The 22,357-nt window shown below is 40.3% G+C and overlaps 1 protein-coding gene across 2 annotated transcripts in view; it reads right to left on the bottom strand.

Moving 5' to 3' along the window:
* CDC42SE2 (CDC42 small effector 2) overlaps positions 1-22,357 on the bottom strand; it is a 93,968-nt gene that overhangs the window by 6,513 nt on the left and 65,098 nt on the right. For both annotated transcript variants that reach the window (XM_054397434.1, XM_054397435.1), the window contains exon 3: positions 928-1,029. In XM_054397434.1, the coding sequence (XP_054253409.1) occupies positions 928-1,029 (102 nt within the window). The remainder of the gene's footprint in view (positions 1-927; positions 1,030-22,357) is intronic.

Consider the following 22,357-nt stretch of genomic DNA (forward strand, 5'->3'; position numbering starts at 1 on the left):
AAAATAACCTCACTTGCTTACATTAAAACTATCTCATTTACAGCTCTGCTCTCTATTCTGATACCTCCAACAAAATACTTCCTTCTACTTTGTGAAGAAGTGATTTTCATCATTTTCCTCCCCAAACATTTTTTTTTCTTTTAAAGATAATTACTAAGATGAAGAAGTACTTTTTTTCATCGATATCCACATACAATCCTTTCCTAGACTGCATCTAAGTGACCCTAAAAACATGCCGACATTTCACATCAATACAAAGTTGCAGAAAAGAAATCTGTCCACATAAGCTGATTTTCACTATCTGTCTTATCCTCTGTTATGCAGTTTCAGAGAGATAAAAATATTTATTGATCCCATCATATATAGGAAGCTACAAGGACCTCACCTGTGACATCATTGTTCGCTCTGGAAATTGTTCACACTGCAAATAGGGCTATAAGAGTACAGAAAAACCTCAACAAGGACACACAAAAATATTCGTGTGCCTCACAAACCAGAGTTTACAGAGTTTAACACCTATGGAGTTCAAAGTTCCATGTGAATTATATTTAAAATAGCTTAAAGCATTTCAGTATGGAACCTACTCAATTTCAATGTACTTTTCGAAGTCCTCTCGAAAATATTCTGGTATTTTTTCAAATATACCCCTATTTTACTTCATACATGCCATCAAAATAAATTTTTTTAAAAGGGTTTTATACATAACCTGTACAATATATACAGTATATACTATGTACTGCCAGTAAATATAGGAATTAAAATAATCAGATTCCATAATACTAAGGACAAAACTGTTAGGACTTGGAATTTTGATGCTAACAAGTTGTTCCTCGGTTTCAATCCCATAAAGATTCATTGCCTCATCCACAATACTCATACACAGTGTTCCTTATTCTGTCTAAGTATTCTTCCTCTGCTCAGGCTTACCGAATTCATTCCACTGAACAGGTCTCCCGATCCTACATGAGCTGTGTGAACAAAGTTTGTAGGCTCACCAATCATGCTTCGGTCAATCCGCCGTCGTCTTTTCTGAAAGGAAGGCAAAGAAGCTATCTGAGAGCTTGGCAGTGGCAAAACCTACATCTGTCATAAATGTAAGAGTTAACTCTATAAAGAATATTTCACAGAGTCAAAAAGCAGAGTACAGATTCCCAGGTTAACAAAGACATTGGTAATGCTGTTCTTTTGTGTTTTCACTGGGAGGATCTAGAGCACATCACTAGACCAGCGCTGACACCACTCCTAACATTTAGGATAACAACACATTTCTAAATAACCTTAGTACATTCCATCGTTTACTAAGCAACATTTGCAACATTCCATACAGTAACTTTGGCCTATATTTGTGTTTTAAACATGATGTGACAGATTAAATTTGACATTTAGTCACTCAAAACAAGAAGTAAGGGTTAAAGAGCATTAGTATAGACTATGAAACCACTAACTTAACAGAACTTATGATTTGCATGGACTTATGTCACTATTTGCAATATACTTCAGTGGTGCTCAGAACAATGGTTTGAGTTTGATCAAATTTACTTACAGACGTATATTTATTGAACCCCATATACTCTGTTAACTTCCAATTCCTGTGCCAGAAGACAGAAGCCAGAGTTGGGTAACCTCTGCCTCCCCTGAGTCACAGCTTCATTTTTTATTAACGTAATAACACACAAATAAAGAATGGAGGCAGGAAAGACTGGCTCTGCTTTAGTTGCCTGCCTCCAGCTAAGCTTTGCATCTAAAAGAATAAAACAAGAAAACTTCATTCTTGTTACTTAGGCCATTTCTTAGAAGCTTGCACAGACTAAATCATGCAGTATGTAGTCACCACATGTCCCCATCCTGGATTTGAAAAAAAACAATAACCATGAAGGCACAGTACGAATTTCTCAATTCAAGATGTGCCATAAAAAAATATAGCATAATAACTTAAGAAACTCACTCATAATAACTTAAGAAGCTCACTTAAATGCTTCCCATTATCCTAAAGTTCACTCACTCTCCTTTTTAAAAAGATCTCCACTTTTAACCTGCAATGAAATAGTAAAGACCACCCAGACTTAAGACATGAAAGCACATGCCTCATGAGTGGACTAGCTGCTGTTGAAACACAGCTGCAGATTAAATCTTCATGAATCAGAGTCCACAACTATGAGAATACATCATGGTGCTTAGCTAGCAAGTACAAACCACATTGACTAAAACTAAAACCAGGTTTCAGTAGGTTTCAATACCCTAATGCATCATATTAACAGCTGGGCTGAGGAGAAAGATGACAAACTCCCATAGAGACAGCCAACTAAAAAGACCCAATCTATTCCAAAACTGTTAGTGAATTCTCTACTCCCAACAAAGCTGACAAGATCAGCTAAAGAAAATAATCATAGCTATAATATCATTACATAGTTTAAGGGATTTTACAAAGAAAATGCTTATGGAAATTACCCAAGATTCCTTAGTTACAGAAAATGTTAGTAGAGTTCATAGAGCCATAAACAGTCATCAGAGAATTTATTACCATGTACCACCAATGCATTCATATTTCAAACCAAGCTCACTTATATGTACTGCAAACACTAAGTAATGCATACATGACTAACTTGGGAGGAGGGACCCCACACTAGCTTTATGCTTTCAGTGGATAAGAACTGCTAATCTGATTCAGGAAGACGAACATCTCCACCAGGTGTGATGATTATTTTAAATGCACATTGCTGTGTTTATACAATATAGTATTGTGATACGCTGTGACTCTGGCACAGAAAGAAGCTTTAGAGAACTGTACAAAACAACTACTCCATTTAAAACACTTAAAATTGTTTCAAGTCTGCTTCAACTTGCCTCTCTCCCCCTTTTAAAGAAGTAATAGCAATTGAAATTCATTTTTTGTGTCTAAACAATACAGCCATGATTTCTTGGTTTTAGTAGAGCTTTGAAAAGCAGAGTTTTGATGCAGAGGAGATGCAGACAATCTCAAATCTTTGGGATTTTTTAAATAAATTTTGCAAAAAGCCAAACTCTTCTTTGGGCAACTCAGCTTATTTTTCTCCATTTGCTAAGATCATGGCATACCTGTAACAGAACTGGAGTCCTGGATCTTGTGAACTGTAAATGTTTCACTGCTAATAATCAGCTTTTTCCTAGCACAAGTAATGTACCTGAGTTGACTGAGCCCAGCAAAAATGAATTCCCACTAGCCTGCACTCATACCCCAAACTCCACTTGATAACATACCATAATTAATCAGCCTTGGGATAGACAAACACCACCAACCACTGCAACTAACAAGATCTGACTATAAAGCAGATGTGTAAAACAACTGCATGTTTATGATGCCAGTGTTAAAGAATTCAGCATACACACACTTGAAAATCTGTGTCATTGAAAGGATTCTTTTAAAGGTGTTTCTGATGGAGCACATATATGTACCAGGTCTATCAGCCCAACTACAGTGAGGCCCCGTGTCCTGTGCCTGTTTCTTGTGGATGTTTCCTCAGTGGGGTGGGGAAGTAGAAGCAAGCTCACTTTATGGTTAATGAACCTATCTGTTACATTTCTTGCTAGTTTGGGTCAAGATACAATACATTTTTCTATCAACAACCAAAAAAGTTTGAAATATGAATAGCAGTATTTGCCTTCCTCCTCCCACTCCTCCCCTACCCTTGCTTTGTCCTAAGGCACTTCTCCCTTTATTGTGGGGGAAAGAAGTGCCAAGGAGCTTATAAAAGGTGAGATGAAAGAAAAAGACCTGTAGAGGAATCCCAGAGTGGAATATGAAGCATCACCATTTAGTAGCTTTACTCAGCTTGTTCCTGTAACAAGAATCTGCAGCATAGGGATTGCAAAGAACAAACCAGGTAATCTTTACACTATGAAAAAAAAATCTTCAAAGAAAAGAGATGGAAGCAGTCTGGAGACCCATTTCAGAAGCTTTGCTTTTAACATACAGTTGATGAAATGAAACTGGACCACATTTCAGTTACCATAGTAATGAAGTAAATTGATGTCTCTATTCTTAATCTGTGGGTGGTGTTTGGCACCCACAGCGAGTAGCACCTCTTTCAAAGTATCAGATCAGAATACTGAAAGCCACCAATAATCCTATCACATAGAATTTATTTTAACCCTACATAATTCTTGAACCTTTTGATAATCAGTTTTAAACTTCTGTTTAAAAAAAGATATATACAATATACTCTACCTGGGGAGATCATAGAGCAGATTCTCCAAGGTCTGATAAGGCACATGGAAACAGGAAGGTGATTAAAGACAGCCAGCATGACTTCACTGAGGGCAAATCCTGCCTTACCAACCTGGTGTCTTTCTATAACAGAGTGACAGCATAAGCGGACAAGGGACGACCTATGGATGCGACCTGTCTGGACTTCTGCAAGGCCTCTGACATGGTGTCCCACAACACCCTACTCACCAAGTTGGAGAGATACGGATTTGATGCATGGACTGTTCAGCGGATAAGGAATTGACTGTATTGTTACATCCTCAGGGTAGTGCTCAAAGGCTTGAAGTCCAGATGGAGTGCGGTGCCAAGTGGTGTCCCTCAGGGGTCTGTACTGGACCCTGTGCTGTTTAATGTTTTTATAAATGATATAGAGAGTGGGACTGAGTGCATCATCAGTGAGTTTGCAAACGACACCTAACTGAGTTGTGCTGTTGATAAGCTGAAAGGACAGGACGTCATCCAGAGGGATCTGGACAGATCAGAGAGGTGGGTCCAGGTGAACCTCATGAGGTTCAACAAGACCAAGTGCAGGGTCCTGAAGCCAGGTCAGAACAACTCTCACTATCAGTACTGGCTAGGGAAGGAGGTGATAGAAAGCAGCCCTGCAGAAAAGGACTTGGGGTGCTGATGGATGAGAAGCTGAACATGAGCAGGCAGTGTGTGCTTGCAGCCCAGAAGGCAAATCACATCCTGGGCTGCATCAAAAGAAGTGTTGGCAGCAGTTTGAGTGAGACGATTCTGCCACTTTGCTCTGTTGAGACCTCACCTGCAGTACTATGTCCAGCTCTGGAGCCCTCAACACAGGAAGGACATGGACCTGTTGGAGCAGGTCCAGAGGAGGGTCACAAAAATGATCAGGGGGTTAGAACACCTCTCCTATGACAGGCTGAGGGAGATGGGGATGTTTAGCCTGAAGAAAAGGTGTCTCCGGGGAGACTAATAGTAGCCTTCCAGTACCTGAAGGGGGCCTACAAGAAGGATGGAGAGAGACTGTTTTACAAAGGTCTGTTGTGATAGGACAAGGAACAACGATTTGAAATTAGAGAAGAATAGATTTAGATTGGATGTTCGGAAAAAGTTCTTTACAATAAGGGTGGTTGAGCACTGAACAGGTTGCCCAGATAGGTGGTTGGGGCCCCATCCCTGGGGTGAGGCTTGACAGGGCTCCAGGCAACCCAATCTAGTGGAGGATGTCCCTGCTCACTTCAGGAGGCTTGGACTAGATGGGCTTTAGAAGTCCCTTCCAACCCAGGTGATTCTACGATTTTCAGCATAGCCACAAGCACTTTAATTGAAACACTACTTTCATAGTTCAAAAACATACTTATTGCAAGAAATAATTGCCAGTGATTGGTCCAGGGACATGAAAAACTTTCTTTTTACTCTCTTCTAGTTTTGGCTTGCAGTAAGATGTGATCTTTTTTGACTGTCTCCAAATTTTGTCCAGAGGCTGGGGTGTACTTCTCTAGCTCAAGTGTACTCACAAGTGACAGTGCAGTTCTGAATTAGGCAAGTTCTCTGTCTCTGTACACATAAAATGAAAAGTCTTGAAAATTTTTTTCTCATGGGTTGGCTATGCATCCTTTTCTGCCCTTCAAGATAGCGGCACTGTGGGTGCAGGCGAGGAACGTGCTTTCTGAGCATAAAGTGATACATTGTGGAAGCTGAAAAAATTCAGAGGGGATGATAGGTTATTGCCACATTGTGAACATGTAGAGTTTCTGGAAACAATGCTTCTTTCCTAATATTCCTGCATATGGCACTTTTCTCCTACCACCTACCATTTAATTTATTTTCACTTCAGACAGGAAAAGCTGCCAACTCTTTCTCTATATAGCAACGCTCTTTACCCAGCTGTATGTTGTCCTGGTTTTTTATGTATTAGGATCTCAGTTAAGTAGACTGCAATAAATGAGGCAGCATAACACCCACTGCCCTCAATGTGAGCCTACTGAAGGGAACAGAACATGTCTATCTAGCAACAAATTAGTGGCAGGGGCAGACTGGAACTTTGCATCTCTCATTAACAAACATCAGTAAATCTTTGTTTTGCTCATTCTTCTCTAAACTAATGCAGACAGTTACTTTTTTTTTTTTTTTTTACTGATGAGAACATTACTATTATTTATTAATATCATGCTATCACAAGGCAAGGATAACACTTTTCTAATACTGACTTTGCAACATTTACCAAAATGTTACAAGTGTAATTATCCATCACTGTATGTTCAGAAATACAGTTTTGTCTTATGTGCAGTAAAAATATGTTGCACATAATGATATATATTGAAATATCAAACACTATTTCAAGGCATTATTTTGTCCCTTGATATTTATCTGTGCTTGAAACAATCTAGGGCACAGCAAACTAAATTAGGAAGGAAAGAGCATTCTGATCTACGTAGTTTAATGTTGTGAAACAAGTTTCCAACTAGATCCAAATCAATATAAAGAGATCCATATCTAAAATGGCAAGTGAGGCACCTTCTTCTTTGGCACAGCTCTTTGTCTTCCATTGTAACTACCTGTAGAGGAAGACCATCTGTTGGAATTTATCATCATTTCTCCTTATTCTGCAAGACTCTCTTGATTATTTTTCATCACAAGTTATTTTGGCACTTCAGTGATTTCAATACAAATTTTGTAAGCTTACCATAAGGACTCACATGCTGAAGATCTAAAAAGTGACATTTATTAAGGCATAATTCTAATGCTTTATAGTCTCCCTTTCTGAATGAAATGATAAGAACCATAGAATGGGTTGGGTTGGGTTGGAAGGGGCCTCCAAAGGTCATCTAGTCCAACCCCCTTGCAGTGACCAGGGACATCCTCCATTAGATCAGGTGGCTCTGAGCCCTATCAAGCCTGACCTTGAATATCTCTAGGGATGGGGCCTCACCTACCCTCCTGGGCAACTTATTCCAGTGTTTCACCATCCTCATAGTAAAGAACTTGTTCTTCATACCCAATCTAAATTTACTCTTCTCTGATTTTAAACCACTGTCCTATCATCCTATCACTCCAGGCCTTTGCAAACAGTCCCCTCTCCAGCCTTCTTGTAGGCTCCCATCAGGTACTGGAACGCTGCTATTGATCTCCCCAAGCTTTCTCTGCTCCAGGCTTAACAACCCCAGCTCCCTCAGCCTGTCCTCTTAGCAGAGCTGTTCCAGTCCCACCATCATTTTTCTGGCCTTCCTCTGGACCTGCTCCATCAGGTCCATATCCTTCCTGTGCTGAGGGCTCCAGAGCTGAATGCAATATTTCAGGTGAGGTCTTTCCAGAGCAGAGAGGCAGAATCACCTCTCTTGATCTGCTGACCCAACTTCTTTTGATTCAGCCTAGGATGCAATTGGCCTCCTGGGCTGCAAGCACACACTTGCCTCATGTCCAGCTTCTCATCCACATGCACCACAAAGTCCTTTTCTGTAGGGCTGCTCTCAATTTCATCATCCTCCAGCCTGTATCGATATGGAGAATTTCCCCTACATAGGTACACTTTCCGTTGTTGAACCTCATGAGATTCTCCTTAGCCCATTCCCCATGGATGGCATCCCATCCTTTGGGCTTACCACCACAGCACTCAGCACCTGCAGATTTATCTGAGGGTACATTCAATCTCACTGTTAATATAATTTATGAAGATATTGAACAGTACTGTTGATATAATTTATGAAGATATTGAACAGACGCCTGAAGGGCAATAGTTGTCACCAGTCTCCATCTAGATGTCAAGCTGTTGACCACTACCCTTTGGATGTTATCATCCATCCAATTTCTTATCCACTGGACAGTCCAGCCATCAAATCTATATCTCTCCAGATTAGAAAGCAGGATGTTGTGGGGGACTGTGTCAAAGGCTTTACAGAAATTGAGACAGACAACAATCTTTTGTATTTCAACTTCAGAACAGCATTGATACATTATCAGTGAAAAGCAAACCACCACACCACACTTTGGCACCTCAGCTGATACACAGTTAAAGGAAGAGATTCCTGAGACTCATTTTCTAGTATCGATCTCTTCAAACTATTTTTAAAACCCCCTATTTCTCTAAAAGGAGTGCAGACTGTATAAATCAAGGTATTAATAATATTCCACATTATGGGCTATAGTGGGCAGCAGCATTTCAGGCTTTAGTGGGCCCCATTCACCAGCCAGGATTGCCTTCATTGTCAGCAGTGCTTACTGCTGGATTACAGGCTCAGTAGCCTAGCCAAGACAAAAAGTAGTTTCTCTCCTTTTCTTAAAGGATTGCTGTCATAAAACAGGCTTATCTGTCTTGGCAAGATGATAAGTAAAGAACATTTAATTCCTCTCTGAAGCCTGCCTCAAAACTTAACAAATTTACTTGCTAACTCCCTACTGCAGAACTCTCCCTGATGAAGAAAGTGAACAATCCCTCTGTATGCTATAAAGAGCCACTTTGCAGACTGAGCATCTGTGGTCAGAGAATTACATTTATTACATAAAAAATATTTGCTCTTTTGAAAGCAGAAAGACCACTAGAAACTTACTTGGCTTTTAAACTTGTCTCCATAACATGAGGATTGTTTTTTTCAGACTGCTCAGTCACTGCTGCCTCAGTCAGTAAAATTGCATCAAATACAGCAAAATGCAATCTACTCTGTACAACAGCTCCTTGCAAGCTTGACTTTTAATAATCGTCAGGGTAATTTGAACATAACGAGGTATAATAACTTTTAACCACACTCAGAGATCTAGATTTAACACATCTTTCCATAAGAAAACAATACAATCACAAAATCTCCTCAAATAAAATGAATCCCAGAAGAGCTACCACAGCTGCTGTCCTTACAGTAGATAGGACAACTGCGAACACTGAATACATTCTTGGTTCTCCTCTGTACCTGCCTAGTGCATTTGTTCTCATGATTTAGAGCTACTACTCTGCTCATACATTCAACACTGTATGGATGCATTATCAAGACGATGACAGGTAAGTACATGATTTCCCCTTTAAAAAAAAAAAAAGAATTATTAGATTAATATGGAGTCTCACAGACCTTTTTTCACAAATAATCCTCAAGCTCTGACCCTTTTTTGGTGAACGCCTTTCTGTAACCATTCATTCTAGTGCAAATTCCAAGATAACCTAATGATAGACTTGCTTTTTGCAGTCTGCTGATTTATTCCCTGCATTCTTTGCCACCAATCAAGATAGGTCTTTCATAACTTTTTACTGAGAACGAAATAATCTGTTAAGCTCTTCAATGACAGAACTCCCTGTTGAAACACAGCTGTTTGATAGCTTTGTATTCAAGGACTCAGCTGAAGCTTCAAAAGCAGTACAGGATAAAGATAAAACTAAGATAGAAATCTAAGGAAAGGATTTAATCAAAGTCAAGACAGCCTTTGACTATTTCAAGATGGGGGATTTGGACGGTTACAAGAGAAAATGAAAGACAGAATAACATCCTTCATGTTACTTTACTTCTTTGATCTCTCCTGCCTTTTGTATCTGCTTTGGAAAGAGAACCAGCAGGAAAGTCCCAGTGCTGTGTGACGCAGCTGATCCTCCACAGGCCTTCACACAGGAAGAGCCAGGCATTTGCTCAGAATAGGAAGTATCAGCTCACTCTATGGAGATGGCTTTCTGTCCTCCCACATACATGCTGTTCTGCTCCTAAAATGGTCTGATGTGCACAGAATGGCTGACTATCTCTCAAGAAAAGCTGTGGTCTGAGTGACATATCTGGGTTTCCAATATAGGCCTATCAAAATTTTTGTAACACTGAGCATATTGAATTGCAGGAGACCAAAAATTCTGAAGTAAGGATGAAGAACTTCAAGTTTCAAATGCTTTATGTCAAGAGGTCTACCTTCTACAGAAGATATACAGAGAAGCACAATTAAGATAATATGCAAGAAAAATTAAAACACTAGCCACTCCCCAGAAACCACCATATTTCAGTGGCAGATATATTCTAAAAAAGTAACATCTGAGCCCAGGGTAAAGACGTCCTGACAAGCACTGTGATCTTTTTTAACTGTGAAACACCGAAGCTGCTACCACTCCTAATGCATTTCTCCAAGTCCCTTACACAGTGGGCAGTTTCTAGGGGATTGCTTAAGTCTTCACTGCTTATGGATTTTACTATTACAGGAGAAGCAGGAGAAAAGTAGCACAAGTTTTCACGACAGCTCTTATGCAACACATCTAAGTAGCAAGCCTCTAGTACACTCAGCTTCCATTAAAGTCTCCAAATATACAGGATGCTATTTCCGTAGCTGCAGGAGAGTTAGGAAATTGAGACAAAGGACTGAAAAGACCTAAGTTTTATAATAATGTAAACTAACTTAAGTGTACAACTGGTTTTAGCCTTTAGGCAAAATCACTTGGCGTTTACTGGCTGACAAGTGGCAAGAAAAAGAAGCAGCAAATCTGATCACTTTCTGAACTCCTGAGCAAAGGAACTGTCAGTTCCATTCATATTTAGAAAAAGACAAAAGGGAAAAAGAATCTACAAAGGTAAAGAAACTGACTTCATCAAATCTTCCAGCTTGATTTTAAGTACAACTTCACATCTAATTAATCTATTTTTTAAATATCTTATATTGGATTGCATATTATCTCCAACAGTTCCTTTGCTTTTAGCAAACTCAGCACCTTCTTGAATCTTTTGAAGTGTAAGCTTTTTGACCTGTTTACACAGTATTCTATTCTGTCATGGTGTTACTCATCACATGACGAATCTGGCAATTGAAGCCTATGTTTTCTAAATAAATAGGAAAACTTGCCAGATGAGGTCAAATGACTGAAAGACAAAAGGTCTTTTAAGAAGACACAAATTGAATGGAATTTATTCTATTCCAGATGCTTAAACCAACTTTAAGCTACATAGTAAATCAGAATCCATTTCCTGGTATAACTAGTCCTTTTCAAAATACACATTAGCGCATTTTTTTGATATTTACAACTAGTAACTCGTCTGTCACATCACACCAAACCTCAACCCCTCTTTCCAATAAGTTAGTTTTCATTACTTTTGGTAATTAATGCCTCTTTAATGTGTTTTTTTCGTTGCTTTATTTTTAAAAAAAGTAATCTAAGAATATTACTAGGTTTTTACTATAGAAGCCATACTTCTTCGATGTCTCTAGATAGACTATGCAGTGTAATTATAGAGTAAGAGGTGATTCACTGATGATTAGGACAGCAGGGAGTGATGAAAGGGGCAAGTCTGTGTGATACAGGTTTTTGGTACCACAGTTTAGCACATCAGTTTTTAAAGTGATCTCAAGAAGGGATTTCAAGCACTACAGCTTACTAAATCTGACTTCTGTGGGGCAAGCTATTACATACTGTAATAAATAGCAGAGCTAGTGAATGCCTGTAACACTGTGGAGAGCTCTTTGAAGCACGTAAGAACAACACGAAAGAGAAGAACATATCTGGATTTCCAAAAAGTTTATGAAAAGGCATTTCAGGAAGTAATTACTCTAAAAACTGATCTTCTTGGAGCAAAAGGGAAATTTGCCTTGTATTCTAACAGGTTAGATGTGGGACTGACCTGCCTAGGAATTGTCAGAGTTCAGATTTCTCCAGTAGGAACTTACAGGTACCTAATCTATTAATAAACTGCTTGCAGAAGAGACAAAGTGTGTTGATGATAAAAAAAAATTATTCAGGATAGTTTCAAAAAAAAGCTGCCTATAAAGGGAAGCAGCACAATCTTGCAATACTCAGTGACCAAGTAATAAAATGGCAAATGAAACTCACTGTTAATAAATGCAAAGTGATGTATTTGGGGAAACTCACCCTAACTATACATACATATGAACAGGTCCAAATTTGCTATTGTCATCCACTGACAAGACCTTGCAGTTCCAGCTGATAGTTTTATGGAGGTGTCAGCTGAGTGCACAGAAGCTGTTAAAAACCAAATATTACATTAGGAAGAAAGTAATGGAGAACCAAACAGTTGCCACACTACCTAACTTTCAGCACACTCATCAGCTATTGCTTGGAACACATGCTTATGACCAGTCCACACTGCTGGAAACAAAGCTTATCACTGCACCACTTGCAGTAAACCCACATCTGTAACACAGTTATGGGACAAAAACTGATGCACAGTGTATAGACAGAGAGACTGAAAGAGTGGTCGTCTACTATCTAACTTGAGTGTACAGAAGACAGACTTGGAAGTCTGTGATGGTATGAGATCACACTGTCAGTGATAGTAAGAGAAGCTACAACCTGAATCTGCAACATAGAAAACAATGATTAAACTTAAAAAGTAATTATGCAGGTGGCTGAATACTGGACCACGAACCCAGTGATTCTGAATGTTCATCTTTGCTGAGATCTCTATTCTTTCACTTGACATGCTCCAACAAGAACACAGGAAATACTTGAAAGGTCACCTGGCATGACGAGAGCTGCAGTTCTCTTTAAAGGACGTGTCAGGATGACAACATGTTAGCCAAATGACCTGCTGGAGAGCAGTGAAGGGGCAAACATCATGGGGGTCCTAATGGATGGAAGGTTGACCATGAGCCAGCAATGTGCTCCTGTGGCCAAAGCGGCTAATGGTGCTCTGGGTTGTATTAGAAGGGGTGTGGTCAGTAGGTCAAGAGGCGTTCTCCTGCCTCTCTATTCTGCCCTGGTGAGGCCACATTTGGAATACTGTGTCCAGTTCTGGGCCCCTCAGTTCAAGGACAGGGAACTGCTTGAAAGAGTCCAGCGCAGAGCCATTAAAATGATTAAGGGTGTGGAACATCTTCCTTATGAGGAGAAACTTAGAGAGCTGGGGCTCTTTAGCTTGGAGAAGAAGAGACTAAAGGGTGACCTCATTTGTGTTTATAAATATGTAAAGGGCGAGTGCCAAGAGGATAAAACCAGGCTCTTCTTGGTGATGTCCAAAGACAGGACAAGGGGCAATGGGTGCAAGTTGAGGCATAGGAAGTTCCATGGAAACAGGAGGGAGAATCATTTCACTGTGAGAGTGACAGAACACTGGAACAGGCTGCCCAGGGGGTTTGTAGAGTCTTCCTCTTAGCAGATATTCCCATCTGGATCAGTGTGATCTGGTATAAGTGATTCTGCTTTGGCAGGGGTGTTGGATTAGATGATCTCTTGAGGTTCCCTCCAGCCCCTAACATTCCATGATTCTGTGATATGAATGTTCCACCCTCACCCCCCCAGTTACAACACAAACAACAGCTTCAGATGTCTTTAAATACAGTCTTGAATTTTGCATTTGAATTTTTTTTTTTAACTGAAATTATTGAAATCACATTTCATGATTGCAAATCCTGTAGTAAAACATCCTAGAGGCAGCTGGCTAATACAAACAGGTTTGTTAGGTGCTGCGTATGCAGGCATGTGCACATCTTTGCATCTCTATGGAAGCATATATGATGCATAAAGTACACTCTATATAACCCTTCTGTACTCCTATGTACACTCTGTATAATTTTCTAAATCCAAGTAATATGCAAAATGTCAAACTCTATTACAGACAAGAACAGAAAATAAACTAAAATATTACCTCTGAACAGGTAATAAATAGACTCCCACAATGTTAGGGCTTGGAGGGGAGCTCAAAAGATGATCCAATCCAACCCCAGTACCAGAGCAGGATCACCTACAGTAGGTCACACAGGAATGCATCAGATTTTGACTGTCTACGGAAGAAACTCCACAATCTCTCTGAGCAGCTTGTTCCAGTGTTCTGTCACTCTCACAGTGAAAAAGTTTTTCCTTATGTTTACATGGCATCTCTTATGCTCCAGCTTGCACCCATTGCCCCTTGTCCTGTCTTTGGACGTCACTGAGAAGAGCCTGGCTCCATCCTCCTCACATTTACCTTCACATATTTATGAACATAACAAGGTCACCATTCAGTCTCTTCTGGAAGTTAAAAGAGACCTAGCTCCCTCAGTGTTTCCTCATAAGGGAGATGTTCCACTCCCTCAATCATCTTTGTGGCTCTGTGCTGGACTCAAACAGTTCCCTGAAGTCCTTCCAGTTCTGGGGGGTCCAGAACTGGACACAATATTCCAGATGCAGCCTCACCAGGGTAGAATAGAGGGGGAGGACAACCATTCTCAATCTACTGACCACACTCCTTCTAATACACCCCAGGATGCCATCGATATTGAGTACTTTGCTGGCTCATGGTTGTCCTTCTCTCCACCAGGATCCCCAGGTCAGTTTCCCCTATGCTGTTCTCTAACAGGTCTGTCCCCAAGCTACATTGATATATAGGGCTGTTCTTTCCCAGATGCAAGACTTTGCACTTGTCCTTGTTGTATTTCATTAAATTTCTCTGCTAACTCTGCACCTGGTCTAGGTCTCACTGAATGGCAGCACAGCCTGCCAGATGCAGGATCCTCAGTCACACTTACCATACAAAAATCATAGAATCATAGAATCAAGAAGGCTGGAAGAGACCTCAAAGATCATCGAGTCCAACCTGTCACCCTAAACCTCATGACTACCTAAACCATGGCACCAAGTGCCACGTCCAATCCCCTCTTGAACACCTCCAGGGATGGTGACTCCACCACCTCCCTGGGCAGCACATTCCAATGGCCAACCACTCTCTCTGTGAAGAACTTTCTCCTCACCTCCAGCCTAAACCTCCCCTGGCGCAGCTTGAGACTGTGTCCTCTTGTTCTGGTGCTGGTTGCCTGGGAGAAGAGACCAAACCCCTCCTGGCTACAACCTCCCTTCAGGTAGTTGTAGACAGCAATGAGGTCTCCCCTGAGCCTCCTCTTCTCCAGGCTAAACAGTCCCAGCTCCCTCAGCCTCTCCTCATAGGGCTTGTGCTCAAGGCCTCTCCCCAGCCTTGTTGCCCTTCTCTGGACATGCTCCAGCAATTCAACATCTTTCCTAAACCGAGGGGTCCAGAACTGGACACAGTACTCAAGGTGTGGCCTAACCAGTGCCGTGTACAGGGGTACAATGACCTCCTTGCTCCTGCTGGCCACACTATGTCTGATGCAGGCCAGGATGCCATTGGCTCTCTTGGCCACCTGGGCACACTGCTGGCTCATGTTCAGGCGCCTGTCAACCAGTACCCCCAGGTCCCTTTCCACCTGGCTGCTCTCCTCTGACCCCAGCCTGTAGCTCTGCATGGGGTTGTTGTGGCCAAAGTGGAGCACCCGGCACTTGGATTTGTTGAATGCCATCCTGTTGGACTCTGCCCATCTGTCCAGCCTGTCAAGGTCCCTCTGCAGAGCCCTTCTACCTTCTAACAGATCAACACCTGCTCCCAGCTTGGTGTCATCTGCAAATTTACTGATGATGGACTCAATCCCCTCATCCAGATCATCAGTAAAGATATTGAACAGGATGGGGCCCAGCACTGATCCCTAGGGGACACCACTAGTGACAGGCTGCCAGCTGGATGTGGCACCATTCACCACCACTCTCTGGGCTCGGCCCTCCAGCCAGTTCCTAACCCAGCGCAGAGTGCTCCTGTCCAAGCCACAGGCTGCCAGCTTGGCCAGGAGTTTGCTGTGGGGGACGGTGTCAAAGGCCTTGCTGAAGTCCAGGTAGACTACATCCACAGCCTTTCCTACGTCCACCAGGCTGGGCACCTGATCATAGAAGGAGATCAGGTTGGTGAGGCAGGACCTGCCCTTCCTAAATCCATGTTGGCTGGGCCTGATTCCTTGGCCATCGTTCAGGTGCGCAGTGATTGCCCCAAGACAATCTGCTCCATGATTTTCCCTGGCACTGAGGTCAGGCTGACAGGCCTGTAGTTCCCAGGTTCTTCTGTCCATCCCTTCTTGTGGATGGATCACTTAAGTCTCACACTTTCTCTGGATCATCCAGTTAAAACATCTACACTGCTCTGAAAATTAATAGCTCTAGACACATGGTCATCCGTGCTCACAAGCAGCGGTTTGGTACTGCATGTTGTGATTCATCTCCAACTATGAGGACAAATCAGGGCACACGTGGTATTTTGAGAAAACCTCTGCATGCAGATCGTAGTAGTGCCTTTACTGGGAGAAGATAGATCTTCAGGTGTTGTGGTGTTGAATTGTTTTTTTTTTGTTTTTTTTTTTTTTTTTTTTTTTTTTTTTTTTTTTTTTGGCAGTAGGTTTCATGGTTGGAAGCTCTAGCACTTGAACTACAGGTGAAAAAAATGCCATAATATTTAATAATATCCTCAACAGTCAAAAAGTGAATTCATCAGTTTATAAATACTTCTGTGATTACCACCTTAAAAGGCTGACATTAGCTTGCAGCACTTTCTTGTTTGTTTATGTACACACACAATGAAACACCTAAATACTCAGCTGGTTTTCCAGTGGTGCATTGTAGTGCTTCTCAGTGAAGTTCTGTCAAAATGAACTTGCTCTGAATGAAGATACTGCCCTTGAGTACAACTCCTTTTAAGGGAAGTAACCGCATTACAGTTTTGTTCATCCATAAGACACACTCCTCTCTGCTGACTTTTACCAGTCTTTCCATTGATATTTTCTTGCTAAGTAATTTGTCATCTATGTGAACTCACCAATATCTCTGGATTCTTCTTGTTGCTCCAAAGGTATTCTGACCACTCATACCATCAACATATGATCACTGTCACATGGCCTCAAGTATTTTGCAGTGGGGAGAAGCATACATGAATATGTAATCATGAATTTCCTTCAATTGCCATCCCACTTTTCCCTCCTGTGAAAAGTTCTGCAAAGGTCCCAAATCTGTCTGTCAGCATTGGAAATCTGTTCATCCAATTCAACTTCAGTAAGTCACTGGAATAAATGCATCAAACTACATTGTGATATAGTCTGTCTTGAAACATCAAAGTAAAAACACAAACTATGCAAAAGAAGCAGGAGCTCCTCTCCCATATTCTTCGCATATTACGAAAAATAGCCACAGATTTGAAATGTGATCCCACTAGAGGAATTGGAAATGATGGCATTATACACACACACACAAAAAAGAGACAATACAACAAGTATCCAGTACAATTCAGTAAAAGATGGCCAGGTAGTTATTTTAAGAATGCTTAGATGTTGATCCCATACACAGCATGGCTAGAAACATGTCTGGAAGAGTACCATTAAGAAGTGTTCAAATCAACAGCTGCACTTGGTCTTAAAAATAGCTTTCTACTCAGCTTTTGACATCCTCAGAAGAGTATCTGACAGAGTGCAGCAGCACAAAAGCCTGTACCCAAAGTGTGGCAAATACCCCCAAGATACTGAAGGTATAAGAAGATAAATTGTTCAGGAGCTAATTAAGAAGTCCCAAGCAAAGCATGGGGGCAAAGCAAGAGTAACATGGTGTGCAATGCAAACCTGTAGGCTTGAAAGAGCCAACGAAGAAAAAAAGGCAATTGAAATTTCTAGTCAAGCACTGTATTTGTACCTATTCAGTTCAAGAAGGAAAATATATTTCTTTCCCTGGCAAGAAAAAGCAATCCTTGCTGCCTTGTGCAGCCTCCTATCAAAATGAAAACACCAGGCACTTTTGCAAAGTCTAGCTGAGGCATGTCACATTGCAACACAGAGCACTATAGAGATCTCTCAGGCTCCTCCAGGTTCTTGCATTATTGGAAACATCAGGGCAACTGCTTCCCAGTTCCACAAGTGTAGTCAGCTTCTATCAAAACCAAGATACAGCCAAAATCAGCTGTTGATTACATATCTGTAGTCACTGGCAGTTTAAAAACAAACAAACAAAAACAAAATAACAACAACCAAAAAAGCCCCCAAAACCAAATCAAACCCAAAACAAGAGAGTCAAAAAGGAAGAGAAGAAAAAGCAGTAAACATACAGGACAAAACCAAGTTTTCTAAAGAGCCACAGGCTGGGAATTTCTCAACTGGGTGCACAACAGTAAGTGTAGACTATTTGCAGCAAGTATTTTTCCTTCAGAAATGGACTCATATGATACCTAAGATGACAGGTGTACAACTCCATCTTCCCAAAATCTAGAGCTATGAACACAGAGATGAATTGTAATTTTTGGTAGAAAAATACCTATTGTTTCTAAATTACAGAAAAAATCCACCAACTAAGCTAAAAAACCCACTCCCGCCAGTATGTTTCATAACCTGAGTGTCAGGTACCTTTTAGCAAAACTCATTTCCAGTAGACTCTGGCAGCTATGCTAATAAAAGAGTTGGCTTTGAATAGCTGCCTCACCAGTGTAACAACTATCAAATTCCAATTGTACCATATTATTTCAAGAGCTCACTATGCTACACCACTGAGAAACAGGCTTCCATGTTCATGGCACAGAATTTACAAGAAGCTTTCTTCCCAGATTTCCTGCATGGCTTCTATGCCTTGCTTTGCCATTTCACCACATTTCCCTGAAAGCCTATGAAGATGTACAGGCCACTAGTAAGTGGCCTACAACTGCCACTCTAAACAGACATTGCCACTTAGGACCTTCTCAATAGCTTCCAAGTTGTACACTAAGAGCTTCCTTCCCTCTGGCAGATACTTGCTACTGCTTCTGCCGGCTTTGCCGAACTCAGCTGTGTTCTTTGTTGTGGTTAAGTACTAACAGCAACTGTTTCTCTCCTTTACAGGGTGGGGAAGGGAGCAGGGAGGGGGAAGCTATCAGTAGCCCCCTGTTTTTTGTCCAGGGGGGATCTTATGTTGTTCATAAATTGTAAATATATGTTAATATTCTATATTTTGTACATACTCATTGCATTTCATATTTCTAGATGGTAGTTCTGCTTATAAATACAGCTTCATTTGCTTTCAACTCAGCTGGTCTGGCAATTTTATGCTGGGGGGAATTTCAACCCACCACACTACCCTTCTCTAGTTTAAAACCATTGCCCTCTGATCATTTTCCTGTCCCTCCTCTGGGCCTGCTCCATCAGGCCCAAAATTCTTGAAATGCATCATTAGGAAAAGTCTCACTTTTAAACTGGCAGAATCTGAGTTCTCTATCATGGAACTGGTAAAACACCTGTTGTCACACCCTATGGAATTTCTCTGGCCCTCTTCATTTACTTTTCAATTCAGATGTCTAGAAATCGTGCATTAGAAATCAGAAGGTTGTGGTAGTCCTGTTTGTCCCTCTGTTGTTTTCTCCACATGCCCTTTCTTCACTGCCTGCTGGAATGAACACATGCTCAGGCATGGACAGTCAAAAATTCCATCCTTTCAGGTGTCTGGCATTTACAGCCCACCTTGCCTCTGATCCTTCTCTTTGCTATTACGGTAGCTTGAACTGGTTCCCCAAACCTATCAGTTAACTTTGTTATTTGACTGTCATCCAGGCAGGAATTTTACTTACTGGAAAGAACAACTGATTCACAAGTTACCATGACAAAGGATGGCAAAGGCTGCGCTCTGGAAGACGATAGGGAAGTATTAAGAAATCCTGACACTTTAGACTTCTGGCTATTCCATCACATTTCTTTGCCCTAGACCATCTGTAGCAGTTACATTAAAGTCCCTCCTGAAATGAATTGCTATAGCTCTTCAGAAGCTTACAAATCTTGTCCTCCTAAAAAGCAATGTATACTTTGTTTAGCTCCAGTTGCTTCTATACAAGCATTACAGCTTCAGAAGTGACATTAGTTCTGTCATCATTCTAAACTATTTTAAACATAACTTCTTAAGTTTTAAAGTACTAATTTTAGCATCATTTGTGTTTTCAGTGTAAGAACACTTTATTAATCTAATATTCTTTAAAACCCAAGAGCAAACATAAATTTCTTTACCAAGAACAGCATGAAGGGGGTTTGTTTCACAGCTGCAAAGCTAAAAAAAGCCAGAAAGTAGAAAGATGTATTAATTACCAAGACATTCAACATTCCTTCCTTGGGATGACCAAGTTAAAATCTGAGAAAGCCAAACCTTTCTGTTCTTCCCAATTGTTTGCCTGCAGGCTTCATTTTCAGAATGCCCTTCTGTGTTCTGAGATTGTATAGTTACAGTTCATTTTTGTTTAAGAAACTAAATTAAGTAGAACAACTAAAATACAAAGCAAAACCTAAAAAATAGGTGTGGCTATTTGGAAAAAAACCACAGTACGAACCAGTTAGTGCACCCTGCAGCATTTCTTGTCTTACATACTGCAATCTTAAGTGTCTGCTATGTTTGGTCATAAAAAATTGTCAGTGATACTCACTCCTGCAATGCCTGCAGAGCCAACATCGTTAAGAGCCTAAGTTGAATTCTATTCCTTCTTGGGCATGACCAAATTATTTACTAAATTCCAGTGAGCTGAAGCAAAGGGATTACTTGCAGAAAATTGACTGTACCAGTGTGGGAAAAAGATCTGGCTTGATTCTCTGAACACAGAGAATGTAGACCTGGCAGTTAGTAGATGTGGAAGTTTTACTAATTTTCAAAAGTGCTTCCTTGTAAGAGTTGATCACTTGGTGTAAATTTTATTGACCGATGAACAACTATAGAATAAAACAGGGTTTAGAGATGCATTTCAGAGATGTGCTGCAAAGGGAAAACTTTGTCTGTCCTTTTGGATAAAAAAAAAAAATACAAGGACATCAAAACCAAATAAAATCCTCATGCCCTGTATCAGTTTTCTTTCCTTTTCACTGTGTAATAACGCAAGCTGACTAATTCTGGAACACTAAATTACAGGGTATGCCATGTAAGACACTTCAGAGTACCTGATCACTTTTCTTATTTTACAAAGTAGAGACAGATCAGATTGACGTAAGGTCTTCTTTTCACTGATTGAACAGAAATTAGTGTTTACACTGGTGTAAAGTTCAGAGATACTGAGCAAAAGACAAAGATGTTGCAGAAAATCATTTTGGTGACACGAAGCATGCTACTAATACCATGCAGGACAACTAACCTTACTGTCTTCAAAAGATGATCAAGATGCCGTCACATTTGTAAAACATCAAATCAGCAGATATTACAAAGCAGTTATTTCACATGAGTATTGCACACTTCATTCAGAAACTTCTCTTACCTTTTAATCTTTTTAGATAAGGAAAAGGTGTTTACAATGAACATCAATTAAGTAGCTAAGCCTAAAACATTAATACACAAGGAACATCAACTGTTTTAAAAACTAATTGGAATAATTTTTTTGCCTTAACATTGAAACTTGTGTAAGTATCACACTTCTTTAAGTCCCATAAAAGAATGGCATTTTAAAAAACTATCTAGGGACAGGATCATACAAAGAATTCTTGATTACATGATTTCTGCTCTTCCAGCACTCAGTTTAATCCACACTGCTTTTACTTTAATCACATCGCCTTCTTCATATTCACTACTGCTGTCAAGTCTAGCATTGGTGGCAGTGTTTTAAAGATTTGCACTGTCTTTGTAACTAGCTTACAGAAAAGGTAACACATATAGCATAAAGAGCTTAGAAATCTTTCATAGGTTTAAAAATAGATTGAAAAGGCAGTAATTAAGTAGCCCCAGTTCTTTTCTCTCACATAAATCTACTTTATTTTCTTAAGTACACATATTGAAGTTATTTTCTTTCCTCCCCCATATCTTCCTTTCTTTGCAATACAAATTTCATTTTCAAAGCTTAATTCTGACATTAAAAAGGCAAGAACATATGCATTTGATATTTTCCCAAGGGCTGGTAGGCTCTTTTGTTTGCTATTCTGTTCATCGGCATGCCTGTTCTTGTGTTGGCATTTCTTCTCTTTACAAGTTCAGCAGTGCCAAGCTGCTACCACAAACACAAGCAATGCAGTGTGTTACATGCACATACACACGTGCATCTGCATATCCTAGCATCTTTCTGTGGAGTATGTGCTTAGGAGGATTTATTGTCCTGATCTAAAGGCAATGTATTTTTGCCATCGTCACAGCCTGCAGTAAAGCAAGCTGTATTTAAAGTAGTATTTTTGTTTCACAGCTAGGCAACATATTTTCCTGTATTAATTTTACTCAAATCTATCGCAAGTGGATTTGGCTTGAAAGCCCTCTACATCTAAAGGAACTTGAGGAATCATAAGAGTAATTTCCTTTCATAAATAATACGCTCCTCTGACACACAACTTTATTTTCCAGTTCAACATAGCCAAGTGTGCTTTCTTTAGATAATTTAATTCCTCAAAGCATCAATTTTGCAGTTCATAAAACTGAAAGCACACCAAAAGGCAAGTTTTATGCAAATATAGACAGTGAAATAAAAATTAGTAACTACA

This window comes from Indicator indicator, chromosome Z (assembly GCF_027791375.1).
Source record: "Indicator indicator isolate 239-I01 chromosome Z, UM_Iind_1.1, whole genome shotgun sequence".
Classification (NCBI taxonomy): domain Eukaryota; kingdom Metazoa; phylum Chordata; class Aves; order Piciformes; family Indicatoridae; genus Indicator; species Indicator indicator.